Below are 24,278 nucleotides of genomic sequence, written 5' to 3'. Positions count from 1 at the left end.
GACATGGGAAGAACATGCAGACTCCCCACAGCCACTCAAGGTTGGAACAGGGATCCCTGGAGCTGTGAGGCAGCAGTGCTAACCACTGTGCCACCGTGCTGCCTATCTTTAGCACCATCTCACAAAGACATAGGCATTCTGAGTTTTAGTTTTATTCACTTGCGCATGGGCAGATGGCCAGGCCAGCACTTATTGTCCAGCCCTAAATGCCTTTAAGAAGATCGTGGTAAACCATATATTTGAACAGATGTGTCCATGTGGTGTAGGTCCACCTACACTGCTGTTAGGGAGGTATTATGTTGTCTAAGTCTAGGGGTGTAGTAACTGATTCTATTGAGGAGGTCAAAAAGGTTTTAGCAGGAACAGCAGACAAGTTTTATTTCAAGATGTTCGCAGTACAAGCTTCAATTTCCCAACAGCCAGCAGCCAGTGGAGACCCTGATGATGTCACAGAATAATCACGCGACTAGCCTCTTAAAGGGGCCATGCCACACACAGTAATTCCCAAAATACACAACATCCCTTCCCCTTTACTTCTAAGGCATCACTGATCAATCACTGAGATGTTTATGCATAGTATCACAAATCTGAGTGCACATTAGGCTATGCAAATAGACCAAATGCAACACTATCAATAGGAGAGGCAATCAAGATGCCGTCAAGCCTTCGCTGATTGTATCTGTCACTTGAACACGCCAATAGATATTTTTTCCCTTGGAGGGGTTTTGGTATCATTCCCAATAGCGGAATTGACAGTGGTGAAAGCAGGAAAGTGGAACTGATCCACTTCAGATCAGCCATGATCTTATTGAATGGCGGGGCAGGCTCGAAGGGCTGGATGGCCTACCCCTGCTCCTATTTATTATGTTCTTATGTTCTTTGGAAACGTCATGTTGGACATTTGGCTTGCCAGAACTGCTTCAAAATTAACCGACTCATCAAGTTCCTGATGTTGGGCCTGCATCAGAGCATCAGATAAGCCCGAAAGCTTATGAAAGTCATTTATCCTCGGCTTAGTCCGTGTGCTCCACAGTTCGAGCCAAGATAATTGCATGTACCCACTTCTCCCGGATAGTATAACCACGTGCCAATGCTCAGTCCCCTTGGTGAAACAAGCATCATTTACCACTCACTTGTTTCCTGGCTACTAGCAACTGTTGGTTTCACACTACTATCACCAATGTCTTTTGGGACGTTAAAAAATCAATATCGTACTCAGCTTTTCTTCATAAGTAACAATGTGGTTGAACCCTGTGTGGTTGCAAGTGTAGAGTTCCAGTAGGATGTCAAAATGCCACTTCAGTGAAAATTAGTGACAAGTTGTGTGACGCTAAAGTTACTTCCACTAATCAGTTCAAATGTTGTCCATATCTTTCTGCATGTATGATTAACATTCCAGTGGTCTGTATCTCAGTCAGTGCTGCATTAGATCAGTTTGAATAAGGAGACCCACTTGGATATCCTCAAGAAAGTTTCAACTTTTCTAACGAAGCATTCAGATGTTCACTCATTACAAACAGGGCCTTTTGTGGGCATTAAATTTGTTGTGATGATGGTTTGAGGTGAGTGGGACCTGGAATCTACTGGAATTGTCTCATGGAGTTGATGGGTTAGCACTGAAGACCCAACACAGGCACAATCTGACTCTTGTATGGTGTTGCATCCCTACTTTGTACATTAAATCCTACAATAGTTATCCATTTCATGAGGATATGTCTTGAAGGCATATTTTTGTACTGTTGTTTTTGTTGTGAGTTTTTTTTGTAGCTTTTTGCGGCGCTCAAGGCTTCATTTGTGTTTTCCTTATTGATATGATATTGGAAAGTATAGGATTTGGTTGTGGGTTAAGACAAAGTTTGACGTAGACTGCAACACTGTCCAGTTTTTGCCTGCCACGCCTTACCTGAGATTATTGGGAAATGGCCCAAGGGCATGAAGTGCTTGTCTAGGTGCAGAGATAAAATGGGCTTTCTTAAGGAAGTAAGGCAAGCTTAAACCATATATCAAATTCCACCTCTTTCTCCTCCATTTGTCTGGGGAGATGGGGTGGACAGAGGATGTATCATTGCTTCACTCTGAACAAGTTGAATGTGCCAGTGATGGTCAATGAATAACGGTCAGAATTCTCTGACTTTGCCCGTGGCTGGAATTCTCTGAACTTGCCTGCAGCTGGAATTCTCCAGTCCCGCTGCAGTGAATGGAGATTTAGCTGAGCGCCAAATTCTCCATTCTCGCTGGCAGCGGTAGCAGGTTGTACGAGACTAGAGAATTCCAGTCATTGTTTTTGAAGCATTACTGATGCTTCTCCACCATTTCCGCCAACTCCAGAGGAAGCTCCACCAGACAGAGGAAGAGTAGAAAGGCAGTGCAGGCATCCGCTGTGGTCACCTCCCTCCAAAACAGACATAGATTGAAAGTCAGAGCACCGAAGTTTAAAAGAGATGTAAGGGGCAGGTTTTTCACACAGGGGATGGTGAATGCCTAGAATGCACTGCCAAAAGAGGTAGTAAAAGCAGATTCTATAACAAAGTTCGAGAGGTATCTGGATAGATATATGATGAGGCAGAGAATAGAGGGATATGGACCACGTAGAGGCAAGAAAATAATAGATTAGAGAGGCATCTGTTTCAGCACAAAGTTGATGGGCTGAAGGGCCTGTTCCTGTGCTGTACTGTTCTTTGTTCTTTGTCCAGCATGATACTACTACCAAAAACATTTTCCTCTCACCTCCCCTGTCAGCATTCTGCAAGGACCGCTCCCTCTGTGACACCTGGTTCACACCTCCGTTGCCCCCAACTCCTCATCCCCGCCCCACAGCATCTTCATGTGCAATGGCAGAAGGTGCAACACCTGTTCTTTTATCTCCTGCCTCCTCAGCATCCTAGGCCTCAAGGACTCCTTCCATATGGAGCAGCATTTCACTTGCGCCCCCTTTAATTTCATCTACAGTATTCACTGCTCCCAATGCACTGAGAAAACGAAATGAAGACTGGGTGACCATTTTACAGAACACCTTTATTCAGTCTGCAAGCATAACCCCAGTACAGCTACAGCACTGGCATCAACCGAGCAATGTGGAAAATTGCACATTCTCCTCGTGTCTGCGTGGGTTTCTTCCGGGTGCTTTGATTTCCTCCCACAGTCCAAAGATGTGCAGGATAGATTGATTGGCCATGCTAAAAATTGCCCCTTAGTGTCCTGAGATGCATTGGTTAGAGGGATTAGCAGGTAGGTATGTAGGGATATCAGGGTGGGGCCTGGATGGGGCTGTGGTCAGTGCAGACTCGATGGGCCAAATGGCCTCTTTCTGCACTGTAGGGATTCTATGATCAAGGCAGTTTTTGACTGATCAAGGAATCCTAGCAAAACTGGAGTCAATGTGCATCACGGGGAAAGCTTTCCACTGGTTGGCATCATGTCTGGCACAAAGATACATGGTTGTGGTTGTGGTTGTGGTAGGGTCAGTCATTTTAGTTCCAGGACATCACTGCAGGAGTTCTTCAGGGTAATGTCCTAGGCCCAACCATCTTTAGCTGCTTTATCAATGACCTTCCCTTCATCATATGGGCAAAAATCTATATATTTGCGGATAATTGCACAATGTTCAGCACCATTCACAATTCATTGAAGCAGTCCATGTCCAAATGCAGCAAGACCTGAACAAAACCCAGGCCTGGGCTGGTAAGTGGCAAGTATCATTAATACTACATAAGGGAAGACAATGACCATCTCCAAGAAAAGGGAACCAACTATCTCCCCGTGGCATTCAACAATGTTACCTTTGCTGTATCCGTTCCCCCACCACTATCCCCACTGCCATCCCCTCCCCCGTCCTCCCGATCAACATTCTCCGGATTACCAGTATCAGAAACTGAACTGGACCAGTCATATAAATGCTGTGATTGCAAGAGCAGGTTAGGGGCTGGAAGTTTTGCTGTGAGTAACTCGCCTCCTGATTCCCACAACCTGTCCGCCATCTACAAGTTACAAGACAGGAGTGTGAATGAGTGCAGCTCCAACAGCACTCAAGAAGCTCAGCATCACCCAGGACAACTGGGGGATTTTCACAGTAACTTCATTGCAGTGTTAATGAAAGCTTACTTGTGACGCTAATAGATAATTTTTTAAAAAACTAAAGCCTGTGGGCAAATTCATATAACTCTTAATTATTGGGAAAATGAATACTGGTGCTGGTGGGTCAGAGCCTGATGCAGCTGGCAATGCTGGTTCCACTGAGATTAGAGTGCCCTTTACAAAAATAATACTTCCACCTTCCCACATGGATATGTGGAAACCCCTCCCTGCCCCCAGCACATATAAGTGGAACCCATCATAATGGAGCTGCCCAGAGGGCCCACTCCTGGCATTGGTTGGCACCACTTCATTGGCACAACCAGGTTGGCACTGTCAAGGCACCCCTGTGAGTTCCCTTCAGCTGTTGTTTTTAAAAAGTATTTGTAAACCTCGCCAATTGCAGAATTCCGAATGTGGGGGGCATGTATAGCAGGGAGCCTGATAATTAGACTTAAATTTATTACAATGTATTTAAATATGATCCCTCTCTTTTAGGTCACCCTTGTTCATTTTAGTGGTAGAATGGTAATGGTTTCTCCTTTTGAAAGTGACATCTCCTATCAGTGGACCTCAAAAGGGTCTGTTCACACCTGCAGCTTCTAAAAGAGAGAAAGAGAAATCCTAGGTGCAGAATGGGGTGCTGCGGTGATTTAAAAGCCTGTCAGATCACCAGGAGGCATGGAGATTGCCAGTCCACTCCAAGGTTTTCACAGGTGGTGGGCAGGAATGAAGATATTGAGAGCTCCCTGAAATCACGATACCAGGAGCGATCTTCAGGTCTGCCAGGGCTTTAAGGGGCAGCCCAGCCATGGGAACCCAATCCCAGGGAACAGTGCCTAGATCAGCACCTTACCCCCAAAGTCTGATGCCCCCCCAAACCCCACGGCCATTGAGGGACCCTCCCTCTGCAGCTTGGCAGCAGCAGTGGGACAAATGGTCACTGATCCCGCACCCCTCCACCCCTGCAGTCCAGTATGCCAGATCCTGGTCATTACCAGTACCAAATCTCATCTGGTTCAATTCCCATTGGGGAGGCATGGTGTCAGACCACTGAATGGGCTGTCCAAATACAGTTAGCGGGTTTGCATAATTTTCCTGTTCCCACCTAGCGCAGGTGGGAACCTGATCGAGGCTGGCAGGATGGGTGAATCCCCATTGCCCTCACGCCCAGTGAGTCTTTTTTTGTCAACGCCCCATTAAGTCGGACACCAGAATTCCCACGGGCCATATGTTAGGGGCTGGAAAATCCCTGCCATAGGGTGAAGTGTTAGTTCCCTCACACAATGAACAACCTGTTGATCAACTGTCCCAATCTCTTTTCATACACATATAATTTCCCTTACAGGAATAATTGTATGTCATTGTTCTACCCAAGTTTTAAAGATGTTTGCACTTTCACTCTTGAAGTGTTTACACTTCTTCTGACATGCTAGGTCAGATAAATGTTAGCTTTTAAGTTTAATGAACTCCAAGTTTGCGTTGCAGTGACATTAATTATCTAGTTCGCAATCATCTTACATTTAACACTTTATCCTCCAACATAAAAGTTATCAACCTAAAAGTACAAGCTATTCTCCTCAACTTGTGAATTATGAACTAGGTATTTGCAACAAAAGAGAATATGAAAATATTACAAAGCATAGTTTATTTTTGGATTTCATTATGTGCAAGGACTTACAAAAATAGAGTACTTTGTAAATGTTCAGCTCCCAGAAAAATAAGATTTACATAAATACTTAAATAATTCAGATGACAGAAACAGATTAAAAAGTTTGTTATAAATATACAATGTAACTAACGGATCACAACAGTAATAGTCATCAACTCTGAGGTTTGTGTCAAGATAATAGACAAATATAACATTTGCGATAATGTGGAAGATATCAGGCCGGTGGTAATACGTTAATGCAACTCATATATACGAATGACCGAAAAGTCAGTAACATTCAACTATTTGTCACTTTTGACAGTATCGTATTTAGCTTCACGAATTTCACTACTCCTTGTGTGCTAAACTCCAAGTCAATTTTTAAATGTATTGTTGCAACATGTCGAACATGTGAAGTCTGTGGCTTCAATTCTATGGTCTTGCAGTCCCCACCACTGCTGCCAGCAAGAACAGAGAATTTGGCGCTAAGACAAATCGCCATTCACCACAGCAAGACCAGAGGATCCCAGCCTCAGATAAGATTGGAGAATCCTGGTCTATGTTCTTTTATTGGAATACGACAAATCAGCAATGATTGCACAACGATAAAACACCTCCGGTCGATTTCTTCCTGGTTATAAGGTAGTTTTCACTGAGTCAATCAGCAATTCAAGATAGATCTGCAGGTCCGAGACAAATCTTTACATGGGACAACGGGTGAAATTTGAGGCAATGTTGCAGTGGGTGGGAAAAGCGGCCTTGAAGCCACTGGCCCCAATGGTGGCTTTTTCCACCATAATATCAGCAACTTAAGCAAAAAAAAATCCAAATGGTAGATGCCATGATGGTGGGGCAGGGTGGGCTCCATCAGAGCAATTTAGAGTTTTAAAGATGGAGTTCCATATTTTAAAGCCGCCCTGATACATGAAAGTAAAAATAGGTCCCCCTCCATGCCCACTGTGCCCTCACAAATCCCAGGGCACTGTCTCCAGTGGCAGGTGACAGTGCCAGGGTACTGCTCAGGCATGATCTCCTCCCCCCTTGAGCAATGTGCTCACCTGAGCTCCTATGGCAGATCTGCTCGCCAGGTGCTCACCATGGGAGACCAGTCATAATGAATAATGCAATGAGGAAGGAGGGAATTCTTATGCATGGACACTATCATTTGATTTTAATTTATTCTAATCGAACATTAGGAATCCCTTTACATCAGTTGCAGGAGGACATGGATAAGTGAAAAGGGACTGTGACATTTTACATGGTCTGGACCTCTTGCAAGAATTTTGCACTCCTGTTCACATTGGGTGTGAATGGCCATTAATGCTCAACATAAATGGGAGTGCAAAATCTCAACCAATATATCTAATTTAGTTGTGTTTATTTATCCCGACTTAGTTCATTTCTTCTCAAAATATTTAACTGATTGAAACCATTTTTTCTGCCTGATTTTTGTAGTCATCACTGTTTCCATTTTATTATGCATTTTTCTTTTTGGCAGAATTTAGTTTTCAGTGAAAAGCATACATCCTCAATTTTGAGCCCAATACTACATTTCAGCTACATAAATACAATCATATTTTTCTATTTTAAGCATTCCATATTTTACATATTTTTTTTTAATCAGTAATATTTCTGATGTGGAAAGTAGACTCCAGCAGCACTTTGTAACGTGTTGTAGGATCCATGATACTTCTTTTTCAGACACAATGCGATCTAAAAGATTAAAATGTTTGTTAGTGAAGAATCCAGTATTGTCATTTGTCATGCAACATGATATAAATTCCATAGATAAAATCTTGTGACGTTATCCGTGTACATTACTGTGAACTGCCATTCCCTCTCTCTGTGCTTTGTTAAATAAGGTTCATTGTACTATATTCTGCAGGTCGTATTTTAAAAATGGAACAGCTGAATTTATTGCCATACAAGATATATTGACTGAATTTATTGTGAGTTTCAGGACACTGTCATAAGGTAAATAACCAGAACTCAAGCTCACACTTGCTGGCAGCAGGACCAGCTAAGAGATTTTAATTAGGGACACTGGACAAGCTCCTAACGATGTTGACCCAATTAGAGCATCAGCAACCCAGAAGCCTCAACCAGTACATCCAGAAAAGGTGGGCACTGCTTGGGCAGGTCAGAGACCTTGGGGTGGCCAGGAATGAAAGTGCCCTCAGACAGGTGTTAGGGTAAAAACATGAATTTAGTCAAAAGAGGGTGAGAGCTAAGAGTAAAAGGCACATACTAGTTAAATATTTATATCCCGAATGAACTTCACAGACACTCCAGGATCTGAGGTCAGCAAGAATCCTCCAACAAGGCTTTGAATGCTTACATCAGAGCAGATAATCTCCAGCTAGGAGCAGATAGTAGTCCTTCTTTTGGATGAGGTTTAGCTATAAACCTACGTAGATTGGAACTTAAACAGTGTTCTGTGCATTGACTAACTGTATAAACAGTGTGTATCTGTGACTTAGAGGAGAGAGCTGTATTAGGAGGGTGCTGTATTAAAGCTGAGGGTTGTATTAGAGAAAAGACTAAAAGGGAAGGGGAATCTCAAAGTGGAGGCACTCCCTCTTCAGTGGTAAAAACAATGACAAAGTACCATGAGGTACTTTCAAGGGTACCTGTGGCTGCCCTTGAATCCTGTGAACAATGTACCTCCCTAATGCTGTCTGTTAATTCAACTTTGCATGGCCCATAGACCTCCCAGTGGAAGGCTGCATCCACAGCATTGGCACTAACAAATGTGCCTCTGATTTCCTCATTACTTCAGTGTGGCAGGAACTGCTGGACAGGTGTAAACAAAGGCTTAAAACCACCCATACAGGATTGTCACAAGGTTCAGATCCAGCCACCGATTATAAATCAACCGCTTTTCAGCAGAGAACTAACTGAACTGATGAATAATTAGGTTCAACAGGATGGATCTTGTCATGTGCCAAGCTGAGCTGGCCTATTGCCAGGGAATCTGATGGGCAGCTCATGATATAGTGTGAATCTCATTGTATGTGTCATAAAACATCTTCATCATATTGATTAATTCCATTAATCCAGACATATTACTGCTTATAAAAAAAACTTGACAGCTTTACACTGTAGCACTTTAAAATAAACTCACAAACACATCAAATATGTTTTAAAATTAAACAGCCCAGCGCATCATGTTAGAATGTGTGCTGCTGACGGGTAGAGGTCTTCTGTTTTCCACTCACACTCCAAAGATGTGAGGGTTAGGTTGATTGGCCATGTTAAACTGCCCTTTAGTGACAGGGGGACTATAGAACATAGAACATTACAGCGCAGTTCAGGCCCTTCAGCCCTCGATGTTGCGCCGACCAGTGGGACCAATATATGACTCTCTAACCTAAACTATTCCACTGTTATCCATATGCCTATCCACTGACCATTTGAGCGCCCTTAAAGTTGGTGAGTCCACAATTGCTGCAGGCAGGGCATTTCATGCCCTTACTACCCTCTGAGTAAAGAACCTACCTCTGACATCCGTCTATAATTACCACCCCTTAATTTAAAGCTATGTCCCCTCATGTTAGCCATCACCATCCGAGGAAAAAGGCTCTCACTGTCCACCCTATCTAACCCTCTGATCATCTTGTATGCCTCAATAGGTCACCTCTTAACCTTCTTTCTAATGAAAATAACCTCAAGTCCCTCAGCCTTTCCTCATAAGACCTTCCCACCATACCAGGCAACATCCTGGTAAACCTCCTCTGCACCCTTTCCAATGCCTCCACATCCTTCTTATAATGTGGCAACCAGAACTGTACGCAATACTCCAAGTGTGGCCGCACCAGAGTTTTGTACAGTTGCAACATGACCTCATGGCTCTGAAATTCAATCCCTCTACCAATAAAAGCTAACACACCTTACACCTTCTTAACAACCTTATCAACCTGGGTGTCACTATGTGAAGTTATGGGGATAGGGTCTGGGTGGGACTGTGATCGAGGCAGGCTCGATGGTCCGAATGGCCCCTCTCTGCTCTGTAGGGATTCTATGATACTAACAGTTCATTACTACCCATGTCCAATTCATTTACTTTGGAGGGACCAAAAAAGAACTGGCACTTGAAACATACCCCCAGTTTATGGTGTGTAAGTTATAGTGAAAGCAGTCAATGGAAGAATTACTGCTGCAATTTGTATGAATTTTATTCTTTGAGCACCTGCTTTGCTCCCGTCTTTCACCAGAGAACTCTAAAGCCAATCTCTCATTCGAATACGCTGTTTTGTAATTTCAAGCCTTTCTTATATTCCCCAGTCTCTGTACAGGTGGAGCTGCTGGTAATATGATTGATCCTCCCTCCCCTTTTGCTGCCTATTCTGAAAGAAATCTCTTCCTGGAACACTGAGCTGCCTTTACTCAACTGCCTTGTGTTGACCCAACTGCCTTGTACTTACAACGCTCGAGCCGCCATCTGTTCACGTCAGCAGGATTTTCCCATCCTGCCACTACGAACGGAGATTTGGCAGGCCACCAAATTCTCTGACCTCGCAGCAGCGGGAACGTGGCATGAACAGCCGGTAAGACTGCATCCAATTATATGTTTTTGTTTCGTACTCAGAGCAGGCTTTTCCTGAAATAATCTGTTCCTTCTTCAGAACAGCTCCAATAGATTGTTATATACAGAATGCAGTGTTCCAATAAGCCTTGAAGGACAATTCTGGTAACTGATTCGCTCTATGATCTTAAGTATCATGGCCCCACACTGGACTTGGTTGTGCAATTGATGAATTTTTCTGCATTAGGTGCTGCACATGGACTCCAGCACTGCAATGAGAACCTGCACAAGACTGAAAAATCGGATCCACTTACCAATAAACACAAGGCAAAGATCAGAAACAGAATGAGCAGCGTGCCCAGCACAATCAGTATGATTCCCCAATATGGGATTTCCGTCCTGCCACTGGAGACTGGTGCTTTAGCCTCTGCATCAAACAAATACACAACAATGAACAGTGAAGTGTAATTGAATACTAATATATCCCCACTGTGATCTATCACAATTTCATTAATGTGCAATGTTTCGCCCAGTTAACTAACACTTTTGGATAAAACCTGCGAGAGTTATTCAATCTTGAACTTCTAGTGGGGCCAGTTAAAAGAAATTGGTGTCAGAGACAGAAGGCAGGGTTTTCCATTTTGAGTTGAGACTGCCCACCACTGCCCCCCACAACTCCCCTCCCCCAATGACTAGGCCAAACGGGTCCCAACCCTGCACCTTGTCAGCAGCAGACATTCAACAACAACCTGGACTGGATTGTCCAATTCGTGGTCAAAGGGCTGGCTGTCCATTTAAATGACGTAGAGATGCCGGCATTGGACTGGGGTAAACACAGTAAGAAGTCTCACAACACAAATAAACTGGTTGGACTTTAACCTAGTGTTGTGAGACTTCTTACTGTGTTCTCCATTTAAAGACACTGGATTGGCTCTTGAAGTAGAAGGGCCACTTGAAGGCTTCGCCATCTTGAGGTGCTATTTCAGCACTTTCAAAGGATTTAATTTTATAGACTGTCAAAGCTTAGTACTGATCCTCTGCACTGAGGGGGTGGTATTTAATGGAGACAACGCAGGTCGCATGGAAAGCCCAGTCACTTCTTTCTAAAACAGCGCTCAGGCACTTTCCTGGAACCAAGGACCTTCTGAGAGCTGCCTGCCAATCAGTTCTCTTCGCAGGCAGTGCCACTGGGGAGGAGATGGCTGCTGTTAGTACCTTTTTTTGTAATATCCATTGACGACATGTGGGCATTGCTAGCTAGACCAGCATTTATTGTCCATCCCTAATTACCCTTGAGAAGGTGGTGGTGGGTTGTCTCCTTGGACTGCTGCAGTCCCTGAGGTGTAGGTACACTACAGTCCTGTTAAGGTGGGAGTTCCAAGATATTGACCCAACTGAAGGAATGGCAATTATTTCCCAGTTGGGATGGTGTGTAGTGTGCAGGTGAATCTCCAGGTGGCAATGCTCCCATGTATCTGCTGCCCTTGTCTTTCTAGAGTATAGTGGTTGTGGATTTGGAAGGTGATGTCTAAGGAGTATTGGTGAGTTCCTGTAGTGTAGATGCTACACATGACTGCCGCTGTGCATCGATGGTGGAGGGAATGAACACTCACTGACTTTTTCGTCCTGGATGGTGTCAAGCTTCTTCAGCGTTGTTGGAGCTGCACCCATCCAGGCAAGAGGAGAGTATTCCATACACTCCTGACTTGAGCCTTGTAGGTGGTGGATAGGCCTTGCGGTGTTGAGAAGTGAGTTACTCCCTGCAGAATTCCCAGCCACTAAGGGAGGGATTTGGAAAAAGGGGATGGATTGCAACAAAGCCCACTTTCCAATGCCAGCTCTTGATCATACACTGAGAATCTTTGACTGAGGGACATTCCTGAAGGGCCACAAGTAACCACAACATGTTTTGGGATTCTCACATGGTGAATCAGCTGCTTGCTGCTAAGTTAGTACCAGCATGGGTGAGGTGAAGCCCCCCTATGTGGGAATTGTCAATATTTTGCCTGAATTGGTAGCAGGGCATGAAGACTGTCCACGTGCCTTCCCTTTATTGGGACAGAGATGAGAAGGCAGCAGGATCCCTGCCTGCGTGATTAAATGCTGCTGCAATGAAACCCATCACAATTCTGACCAAAGTGTGGATTCAATGAATATCCTTATGGCTTGCTGGGAAAAAGAAAAGCAAACCCGTGAGGACTGCTTGTTATCTCCAGAGGGGGCGGTGGTCACCTCATCAGTGATGCTGCTGAGCTGAAGAGCTGCTGGCATCTGATTGGCTGTCAGCATACAGCAAGTGCAACTTCTACCTCTGGGGTCCTGATCCCCAAGGGAGACCAACCCCTTGTCTATCGACTGCCTGATTAGCTGTCAGGCGAGATCCCACAACTCTGCAGGATGCCACCATACCTATGCAAAAATTAAGTCACTTTTGATGCCACAATGATTGATTGACAGTGATTCAGACTTATCGCCTCAGTAAAAAAACGTCCTTTTGCTTTTTGTTTAGTGAGTATCCATTAGGTAAGTATTAATACTTCATGCAGTTGTATGTATTTGGATGCTGAGTTTCTCAATGAGGTACGAGCTTGTTGAAGAACAGAGTTCAGCCTTTTCTCTTTTGGCATTGAAAGTTAGTTTATTTATTGGTGACAAGCAGGCTTACATTAACACTGCAATGAAGTTACTGTGAAAATCCTCTAGTTTTCTGACTTTGGCACTGTTTGGGTACACTGAGGGAGAATTCAGCATGGTCAATGCACTTAACCACTATACTTTTCAGACTGAGAGGAGACCGGAGCACCAGAAGCTAAAAGTTCTCAATAACAGTATTTATAGATAGCCTCACCATTGTTTCCACTGCAAAATCTGGGCCATTCAATGAAAAAAAACCTTGTTTTGGTGCAAAATCAAAGCTAATTGTGTGTGAAACCCAAGCAGTCTCACATCACCTCCTGGAGGTGTTCTCACGCTTCTCATTTTCAATAGGTAAGGAGTTAGATCACCAAACTGACTTCTGCATTATACTGCTGTTGTTCTGCAGATGCTCATTTTGAATTTCATTTTCCTCAAAATAGCAATTCGGAAAATATATATTTTTTTCTACAACCAAACGTAATTGAAGATTTGTGGGCGGGACTTTCCATGCCCCGTGTGGCGTGTTTTGCGGTGGTGGAGGTGGCTCGCCACTGACCAGCAGAAGGGTCATCTGTTGCCCCCACCCACCCCCACTGTGAATGGGATTTCCCGTTGTATGCACCCCCCCAGTGCTGACAAACCTGCAGTCGGCAGGACTGGAAAAGCCCACCGATGGAAACAGCTGAAAGATTCCGGCCTTCATCTATTTTGCAGAAATCACACTGGTAATGACATTATTTTGTTTTAAAAATTTGTTGGCAGGCTTGACATTTATGAGAAAAAGAACAATATTTACAAATAGCTAACTCCCTTGAAGATTTTTTTTAAACCAATGATTTCTGGAATGTTTTCTTAGAATCTCACCCTTGGTGAAGAAATTTGCCTGTATGGAAAATCTGTAATCATCAACTTTGACGTAAGCTGTAAATTCATTAAACTGGGCAAAACTCAAAATTTGGTCCTCTTGACAGGAGCTAAGCAATCCTGCTTAACACCACTAAGTAGCTTAACCTAAAGAAAATTGACTTCTATCCTTTTTCTGTACAAAACGAACCAGCCTTGGTATGGTTGAAACTTTAGAAATTAATACAATTAAAGTTGATACTTTACCCACTGCCAAACTGTTACTTCGCAACTGATAGGTGTTTCCAAGAAGGTGTGTGCTATTTGTTCTAGTAGCAAATTCTGTTTTGACTTGTTCTGCTGTCACTCCTTCGCTTGCAGCACTTGGGTTGAAGTAACACATGCATATAGCTTTAACTGATCCAATTCTATCAGGAAGAATTAAAGAAAATTGACTGCTTGTGGAAGAAAACCATTCATTACCTAAATGAGCAGATTAATTTGATTAGACACATAATACTCCAATGTATCTGTTTAAGACTCAGAGATTAAATGTATATTACAAATATCTAATATCAAGTTATCTTATCAATTTCAAAGTACATGTACATATACAACAAACATAATAATAATTGATTTGTAATGTTCACAGTTTTATAAACAGCACTCCATCTTACATTATAGCACAGTTTGAAGACACATTCTGGATCAAATTTTCATGTCTTTAAATTTCATTTGACACAATCATAGGGAATAGTGAATGAAAAACTATATTAAGCTCCATATATCTGTGGAATTTTTTGCACAGTGACTTGTAACAATCACTATGATCACTCCACGCACAAGTTTACCAATTGTATTATAACCATAGTCCACAAATCAGATTTGGATTCTGAAGAAGTGTTCAATCTCTTACGGTAATTTCTTTGTCTTATCTCAGTAGTGCCTAATGTGGAAAGTATATCACCTTACCTCAGTCCTGTGACTTTACAGATGCGGTAACTGTCCTTTAATGAGCTGTTTTTATATAACGTCTCAAGCTGAAAGACATGTACAACAGTAATGCATAGGTTGCATGCTTTGCAAAAAAATGTGTTATCAATCTAACTGAAAGTATTAAAGAAGATTTTTTTTTACAAATACAGATTTTAAGAATGCAACTGTTCACTCAGAAAATATAGTAACATTTGGTTTCCTGTGCAACAAGTTTCAATTTCAAACACTGACTGGAAAATAATCCTTACCATTCTGGTAATATTGGCACTAATGCTTTGATATTCTGCAGAAGTTGGGTCATTTAATGCTTCAGTAAAATTTCTGTTTATTATTGTGAAGTTAAGCTCAAAAGACAAGTCTCCATCTCGGATTACTGGTGTTGATTCCAATTCTTGATAACCTGAAATTAAGATGCAAAATGTAAGTTTCTTCTCTGGGGACTCACTTATGTTAGGGACACAGTTCATAATTATGGAAGACTATTTGGATGCAACAAATTTTAATTTGCTGTGAAAAGATTGCAGCATTTGTTTTGATTTTCAAGTTAAATCATCTCTTCATTTGAATCAGTACATACCATTTACAAAAAGGCTGTTTTGGTTCAGTGAATATTCTCCCAACGCAGTGATTTTCCCAGTATTGTCTCTGAACTCATTATAAGCAGTGACTTTATCAACGCCTGGAATAGTGGGATCATTTTTAAAAGAACACAGTGTTTCAACTTTAGTCTTGCCTTGATTTGCAGAACTGTTGAGTGAAAAGAGTGAAAATTGTTGCAAGTACAACACTATTAGCACTGAAATATTAATATTCTGAGACATTTTGCATTAAGAACACAGAGGGATCATTTGAAAAATAACTAGCTCCCAAATGGTGTTTATGATTACAGAAAAATGCAGAAGAAAATATAGATTAAAATTGGCCTGTTGAAGTAGGTAATATTTGCTTTTATATGCTTTCGCAAAAGAAATAGCAAACGCAAGTCACAATGATGAAACGATCTTCTCCTGAGGTGGAATGAGAAAGATCAAATATCAAGCAGATGTTAAGAGAATTTGCGGTATCTGGAGTAGAAATTACATTCACTTTACAGCTACACCTATAATCCAATTGCAACTGTTTTTTCTCTGTTGAAATGTTGTGACAGTTTAGAACAAATATGTTTTTTATATATTTGAAACTTTAGGGAGCAAGAGAGAAGTTGCTTTGAAGATCTTTTCTTGACTGGTTTAAAGATTCTTTCTGAAGATGGGAATCTACAACTGTCCCACTGGACACCTGCATAAAACCTTTGCATTCATCCCTATCAGGCCATTGATGTAGTGCTGATGAAGGATAGCATGGTGGCACAGTGCTCAGCTGCCTCACAGCGCCAGGGACCTGGATTCAATTCCCGCTTTGGGTAACTGTCTGTGTGGAGTTTGCACATTCTCCCCATGTCTGTGTGGATTTCCTCCGGGTGCTCTGGTTTCCTCTCACACTTGTGTAATTTAACAATGTAATAAATATACTTGCTTGCATGTTCCCTGTGTTCTGTAAAAGTGTTTTTATTTTTACTTGTTTCTTTCATTACCATTCCTACTGATGTTCCTGTCATTTAACCATCTTTTGTTTACCTCTTGAGCACCTTTCATGTTATTCCATTTTCCTTGCTTGTTTGTGCTTTTCTGCATTTCTTTTAAGTCTGTTCACCTGTAATATCTTAATTCTGACACAGTATCCTCACCTGAATGGGATTTTTAAAATTGATTTGTGGAACATGGGCATCACTGACTGGCCAGCATTTATTGCCCATCCTAAACTTGCTCTTGAGAGATTAGTTGAGAGTCAACCACATTTCTGTGGACCTGGAGTCACATGTGGGCCAGACCAATTAGGATGGCAGATTTCCCTCCTTCCCTTCCCTAAAGGACAGATGTATTTTTCCGACAATCGACATGAGTTTCATGGTTATCAGCAGATTCTTAATTCCAGATTTTTTTTCCTATTGAATTCAAATTCCACCATCTGCCGTGATGGGATCTGAACCCAGGGCCCCGTATGATTAACCCATTTGCTTTTTCCACAGATAATGACTATCCTCCTAACCATTAGAATTTTCTGTTTTTCCATTTAAACAAATGCTATCCTCAAAATATATCCCTTCAGAAACAACTCTGCAGACTATAGGCAGCCAACAGAAATTTGTCTTACCTGAAAGATGCAAGTTTACAGTTGGTGAATGTTTCCTTTATCTTGCTGTTTTTGTACAGATTGTTGAGCTGCAAAAAGAAAATCCACGGTGACAGTTTTAGAGGGAATCAAAACATTCTGATTCGCATCAATCAATAATACCAGACTCTGCTGTCGACTTACCGAGTTAATGACATTGCTTGATGCGCTTGTATATTCAGGGGAATTGGGATTTTGTAAAGCCGGTGTAAATGCCAGATTATCAATGGTAAAAGTGACATTCAAATCAATGGGCTTTGTCCCTTCGTTGGGTTGTAGGGTCACTACTGCAATGGGTGTTTCCGCTGTAAGGAAGTAAATAATTATTTGGTTGGATTTGATTTATTATTGTCACCTCTATTAGTATACAGTGAAAAGTATTGTCTCTTGCATGCTATACAAAGCATACCGTACACAGGGAAGGAAAACAACACACTTTTACAAACCATTTTGTAACTTTAGCAATTACTTGTAAAGGAAGTAGTTGTTGTATCATTGAAATCAGATCTTCTCAATTAACTTTGGATCTGTAGCATTACCTTGCCAAATGCTATCATGTAAAAAAAAATTGTTTGAGTTCATCCATTGGAGGATGTGACAAAAGATAACTTTCTGAAATGCATTTAAAGTTAAGAAAAGGGTTTTCTTTTATTTAAAATTTGGACACCTTGTTGTTATTTTGCTGTATGTACTCATATGCAAATATCCACATGAACATGTATACAAACATGCACATACACAAGTTTCTCTAACAGTGAAAGAACTGTGATTTTATAAAAGTCCTATTTTCATTCCTGATTGTATTAAATCACGGTTAGCATTGCAGCCTCACAGTGCCAGGGACCTGGGTTCAATTCTGGCCTTGGGTGACTGCTTATGGGCATATGCTCACCGTGTTCCAGTGCTCCAATTTTCTCTCTCAGTCCAAAGATGTGCAGGTTAGTTGGAAGGCCATTCTAAATTGTCCCTTAGCATCTCATGATGTGTACATTAGGGGTTTAGCAGGGCAAATGTGTAGGGTTAGAGCCTGAGTGGGTTGCTCTGTTTAAGAGTCAGTGCAGACTCAATGGGCCGAACGAGCTGTTGCTGCACTGTAGGGATTCTATGATCTGGAACATAGGATAGTTTTTAAACAAATGGCAGCTAATGTTCTTTGGAAACACAATCGTTCAATCCAGTCTGTAAATAAATCTGGCTTCTTTATGGAGTTTGTGAAGCCCAGAACCATCAGTCTGCAGAGGTCATTTGTAAAACCATGAACTACAATGCATAGATTTGCCTTAGTCTGTTGAAACTGGGTGAGGCATCAGCAGAAATTCCGTTCAGCTATTTAAAATAGCACAAAACCAAATTTCCTGTTCAGTTCTGTGGTGGAACACAGTCAAGTCTGCTGATCGAGCAGAAGGAACTCTTCAGTTATTGGCAATAAAATGAAACAAAACTTACTCCAACTTGTAAATCAAAGAAAAACATTTCATAAAGAAACTGTATTACTCCAGCTCTTAAGGCCTCACCTTGAGCCATTCCAAGCTCCCACAAACTCCAGCAGCTTCTTACTTATACTGAATCAGCTGGTCAGCTGACCACCACATCATTCTGTCATTGGTTACATGTTTTACTGGGTCAGCTGACCCTTACAGCATGTTACCATTGGTCACACTACAACAGATCCAATGTTATCATTGGTTACATTCTAACAAGGTCAGGGAATCATTTGTCCTACTTTCAGGCAGAGGTGCATTCCGGATGAACATGGTGAGAGAAAAATGGACACAAATATACAATATTTTTAGTCTCCATGCCTCAGCTTCACTGAGTGTAAGGAGCATCATAGTGTTTTTGTGTTCAGGATTGCTAGAGATTATTTAAAATTGAAAGAGTTGCATTGTCCAGGGCAATAGATTACAGCCTTATATAAATTGAGGCAGACCATCTCCTTGTATTGGAAATGTGGCTAAATTAACAAAATTACTTGGAGTGGAGATTTCAGGAAGATGGTAGACAGATGTCTTGTCTCACAGAAGTCTGCTATCATTTATTTCTAAATGTTTGCAATACATTTTAATCTTTATTGGATATATTGCAGAATTTTAAAAAGAATGAAGATAAAATAGCCAAAGCTCAGTTGAATGACTTCAGAGCTTTATGTTACACCCACAGACTGGGGAATAAGCAACAAAAACCCAATTATCTATAAACATGGCTCAGTTAACTTGTCAACATTTTGTGAAATGCCATTGATACTAGTTTAAAGGGAGGTTGTGAGGGTTTTGCTGAAAACACATCAAAAATAAAGTGGAATGGACTAGCATCATACACTTTAATAATTAGCCTCTGAGTTAGCAATGTTTAGCACCAACTTGTATTCTAAAGACCATTTTCATTTAATCCAGGGATTTAACTTTGTGTCACCTCAGGAGAAATAAAAGCAAGTTCACAAGACAATCAATCAGGAAAGGAAGTGATCTGTACAGATGGCATCTATTATCTTCCAGTTCCTGATGCGACTGCAAAAATTCACATCCAGTCCAAAGATGTGCGGGTTAGGTGGATTGGCCATGCTAAATAGACCCTTAGTGTCAGGGCAGACTAGCTAGGCTAAATGCATGGAGTAATGGGGATAGGGCCTGGCTGGGATTGGGGTCGATGCAGACTTGATGGGCTGAATGGCCTCCTTCTTCAATGTAGGATGCTATGATTCTATGACTATATTTTTGCTTGATTACTAAACAATTGAATAGTTCATCAACAATTGGCTGGCTTTGAACAATTAACAAGATAGGGTACATTTTACTGCAGGTGCTTGGTTAAAATATTTGCTCTGTTGCTATGACTATAATGAAACAGAATTCATACTCACTGACTGAAGGAGATAATTCATGATAACCTGCAAAATCAGAAACATGTTTTCAATCAGATGAATGAGGTGGAAAATCATTATTCAGGAGTGGAATAAAAATGTTTGTTTGTTTAAAATCTCTTTGATTCAAAACGTTCAATTAAAATTAAATCTATTGGAACAGAACGTCTCCTTTAAATGCTAAATACCATTGACGTAGAGGCTGCTGTCATCCAGTGAATATGTTCCCAAAACAGAAATGTCCTTTGTCTTGTTTTTGAATTCATGGTACACGGTGACTCTATTAACCTCTTGAGGAGAGGAATCATTTCCAAAAGTGCAGATTGAGTACACGCTGGTGCTGCCAACCTTTGCCTGACTGGAAAACAAACAGATCGTTAATTAGATGAGTTAGTTAAACATTGGGGCTTAAATTTGTTTCGGACAGTAGCGCCAAATGAATATGTCAACGGAAATAGCAAAAATGACAACTCCGATTTAATGCAGTGCCTGCGAGCAAGAACAATTTTCTGTGTTGAAACAGAAAAACAAAGTCACAGTAATATATGCATTGCATTGTTCTTATTTCAAGTTTGTTACTTTCTTCACATTTTAATTCTTCCCTCTCATCTTTGTTTTAAACTGAGGTATTTAGTGCTGGGCAATGTGACACCTACGTTTTAAGCACTGGCTATCTCTGTCAATTATTCCCAGATTATTTATAGTGGAATTGGCTGCAGAGAAAACCTCCCTACTTTCTGGGCCACAAATATTCCTCAAACCCAAAATCAGAAGGGCTTCATCCACATGTTCCACGAATTACGCAGAGAGTTTTATGGGGAGACCGTTAAAGAAAGCATGCTGCAAATTTTGTAGTTTGACAAGGATAAAAATTGCAAATTCTCAAATATCAAATATTGCTCATAACAATTTATCTCAGTAAACACATCAGATCAATCGCAGGAAATTGCCTTTGGTTTGTTGGCAGTAAAACCTCTTCTGTTGATGTGCCTAATGATTTAAAACTCAAATAAATTGATTGTTTGGTGAAATGCTCCCTGTTTATAGCAACAGGAGATTTAATGTAAATCCAACAGAAAAGTAAAATGCACTTCAATAATGTTAGTTAACAATCAAAATTGCATATAATATCTGGAAATATTAACATTATTGTAATGTTAAGCATTATTGCTCAACGTATGAACAATCTCAAAACAAATATGGATTAGATTTGATATTAAAGTTCCTTACCTGAAAGATAGAACCCTACAGTTTGAAAATGTTCTGTTGATCTTGCTATTGGTGAACAGGTTGTTTAGCTAAAGGAGAAGATCAGTCAGAGTTTTAAAGACAAATGTCATAGAATGAATTGAAATACATTGCTTTAATTATTAAGTTGTTGACTGACCTGGTAAGCAATAACACTTGATGCAGACTTGTACAGTGCAGAATTGGAAGACAGTAGACTTGCTGTTGGAGCCAAGTTAGTTATAACAAAGGTCACATTGAACTCAAAGGGCTTTGTCTGTAGATTTGAAGCTGGTTCGTGATAACCTTAAAAAAAAAACAATGGTTTGTTTAATTAGATTCAATTTGGCCATATTAAAACACCTATTGAAAAAAAGCAACAAACTATTTCTGTTAAACGTCAAATACCATTGACATAGAGGCTGTCACTGTTCAGCAAATAGGATCCTAAAGTGGAGATGTCCTTTGTGTTGTCTCTGAACTCATGGTACACAGTCACTTTATTAACCTCCTGAGGATTGGAGTCATTGCTGAAAGAGCAGACAGCGTACACACTGGTGTCCTCAATGTTAGCTAACCTGTAGAATAGATGTACAATTAAGTGATCAGAAAATAAAAGCATCCTATTAAGCAGATAGCTAGGTCACAGTTCACCCTTTGGCACCCTACGCACTCCCCTTGGCGGTAAAACTAGAGTGGTTCCCATTGGTGTTAGCAGCACCTGTCAGGTGGGATCCTCCCACTTTTAACATTTAAAAATAGCCACAGAGTGAAACACACCAGCCAGCCTGGCTTTGCAGAGATCTTTTTTTAAAGGGACACCCAATTCTTAGCGCTGAGAGACAAGAGTGTGCATTACAATGGATAGAGTGACCCTGCTGGTGTCAAGGGGAGCACCCTCAGCCCCTCAACACAGAGATGCATCCGTCCACTCCCCACCCCCACAATAGTCAGGCATGAGGATGACTCAAACCAGCCCAGCATACACATAGCCAGAGGCCTCCCCTGCCATCGAACCCCTCTCCCTCATCCCTCACTCATCTCCTTGCCCCGCCGCCACTGCCAGAAGAAAAACACTCAAGATGGGGGTCCTCTCAAGCCTCATCCCCTTGGACTCCCCATTCAGGCCACCCCACCTTGGCAAGTCCGATGAGCAGGCCATTACGCTAATAAGCATTATAATTGGATTACTATCTGCTATGGGACCCATGGAGTGGATTGGGTGAAACCTGATTATCTTGGCACCAGTCATGAATCCTGGTTTTTGGTCAATGCCCCAATCAGTGGGGCATCGGGATTTCTACAGGCAGTCTGATGATTCTTGAATTCTGTCCTTAGAACTAATCTTGAAACAGATACAGTTTGTGTTTAATGTCGGCATTCCTTACCTGAAAGAAAGAACTTTGCAGTCCGAGAATGTTTTTTTGATATTGCTCTTCTTAAACAATTTGTCCAACTGAAGGAAAGGAACAGGCACAGAATTAGAGACAATATGCTAGAATTAACAAGCATATTTATTTGTATAAAAAATTAAATGTAAACATACCTTGTAAGCAAGAATATTTAATGCAGATTTGTACAGCTGAGAACTGGAATCTTGTAGAGTCACTGTCGGAGCCAAGTTAGTTATAATGAAGGTCACATTGAAATCAAGGGGATTTCTTTGCAGGTTTGGGGTTGTGACCACAATTGGTGCTGTCATGAATAAATAGATAATCATCAACCTGAGAATAAACAATCTCTAATTGCTCCATTTTCATTCCAGTGAGATAGTAAAATAAGCCAAGAATATTGAAATTACAACAGAATATTTAATATTGGTGTTAGAGCTTTTTGAGGTTGGATGAGATGGCAAGAATTAGCCTCCTTTCCCAAGGAATAATTATTACTATCACATATGCAATTAGGACACAAACTATCCTGATCATTGATCCTGTGACTGACTGCTTTTCTGTTTAGAAGGTTCTCCCGATTTTGTTGTCAGTTACTGATTTGCAGATTTGTGCTTAAATCTAAATTCAGGCGAAGGTCTAATTTCAGATGCTCTTAACTGCTTCCTACAGATTACTCTCACTATGTTATCAACCTCTTCATACAAGCTTCACACGAAGGACAGAGGACAACATAACACCTACAAAATCCCTATTTAGTCATAGACATTCCCCAATTTGTGAATTTACCTGAATGGTCAAACAGGAAAATAATGATGGGAAAATTCCAGCTCTAATGGAGTAGATGCATTTGATGATATAGAAATAGAGTTTAATAAGGATTTACTTTGTTATTTCCCACTGCAATAAAATGAAATCTTAAGAAAACATAGAAACAGAAATCATACTCACGGGATGAAGGTGTTGATTCATGGTATCCTGAAAAATAAAACAGTGTCTTAAATAAGATGGCCGGGGCTCTAAAACTTTGCCCATCACAGAAACGCGGACGAGGATCTGACAATAAAATCTTCGTTGACCTCGGGCAGGAATTTCTGGTCTCGCTCGAGCGAGGCTGTAAAATCCCGCTCATTGAATCAGGTAGAAACCCATCATTAAATAGAGGAATAAGATCCACTGATACGTTTGGTTTAATTTTCCTTAGTTTGATCACAGAAACACAATCAAATTGATAAACTGAAAAGAATAGAATAGAATATCTCCTTTAACTGATAAATACCATTCACGTAGAGACTGTTGTTATCCAGTGAATATGCTCCCAAAGTGGAAATGTCCTTTGTGTTATCCCTGAACTCATGGTATACAGTAACCCTGTTAACATCCTGAGGAGAGGAATCATTTCCAAATGTACAGATTGAAGAGACGCTGGTGCTGTCATCACTTGCCGCACTGGAAAATATAAAGTTATTTAATTAGGAAACTTCATGGCGACATTGGAGTTTCACTTTAGTTATAGATATTAGTTTTTAATTTTGGGGTTAAAATTTAATGTGTTGCAGCTAAAATAAGTGGTAGCTGGGAATTATGCTACAGCTAATCAAAACATTGGTTAGATACCATTTGGAGTATTGTGAGCAGATCTGGGCTAATGCACCTGAAGAATTAGTCTTGGAGGGAGATGTAGGTTTACCACAATGATACCTGGTCTTTCAGGCTTATATTATGAGGACAGATTATACAAATGAGGCCAATTTTCTCAACAGTCTAGAAGATTAGTGGATGATCTGATTGAAGTCTTCAAGATATTAACAGGAAAAGACAGGGTAGATAATGATAAATGATCTCCAGTAGTTGGAGATTCTAGAA

The 24,278-nt window shown here is 41.1% G+C and overlaps 1 protein-coding gene across 1 annotated transcript; it reads right to left on the bottom strand.

Annotated features, from left to right (window-relative positions):
• Positions 1-6,928: 6,928 nt before the first annotated feature.
• LOC145358910 (mucin-16) lies at positions 6,929-22,183 on the bottom strand. The gene is made up of 13 exons (XM_080213287.1): positions 22,158-22,183; positions 21,430-21,599; positions 21,182-21,327; positions 21,025-21,092; positions 19,983-20,152; positions 17,079-17,239; positions 16,917-16,984; positions 15,301-15,470; positions 14,972-15,123; positions 14,700-14,767; positions 13,995-14,155; positions 10,562-10,674; positions 6,929-7,435 (listed from the first exon to the last, which is right to left on the bottom strand). The coding sequence occupies exons 1-13, from the start codon at positions 22,181-22,183 to the stop codon at positions 7,343-7,345; spliced, it is 1,566 nt and encodes a 521-aa protein (XP_080069413.1). The 3' UTR covers positions 6,929-7,342.
• Positions 22,184-24,278: the final 2,095 nt, after the last annotated feature.

The sequence above is a fragment of the Carcharhinus amblyrhynchos genome, chromosome 26, assembly GCF_965287045.1.
Source record: "Carcharhinus amblyrhynchos chromosome 26, sCarAmb.v2.hapA, whole genome shotgun sequence".
Lineage (NCBI taxonomy): Eukaryota > Metazoa > Chordata > Chondrichthyes > Carcharhiniformes > Carcharhinidae > Carcharhinus > Carcharhinus amblyrhynchos.
Note: the sequence above shows the minus strand (reverse complement) of the source record. Positions and strands in the feature narration are given on the sequence as shown.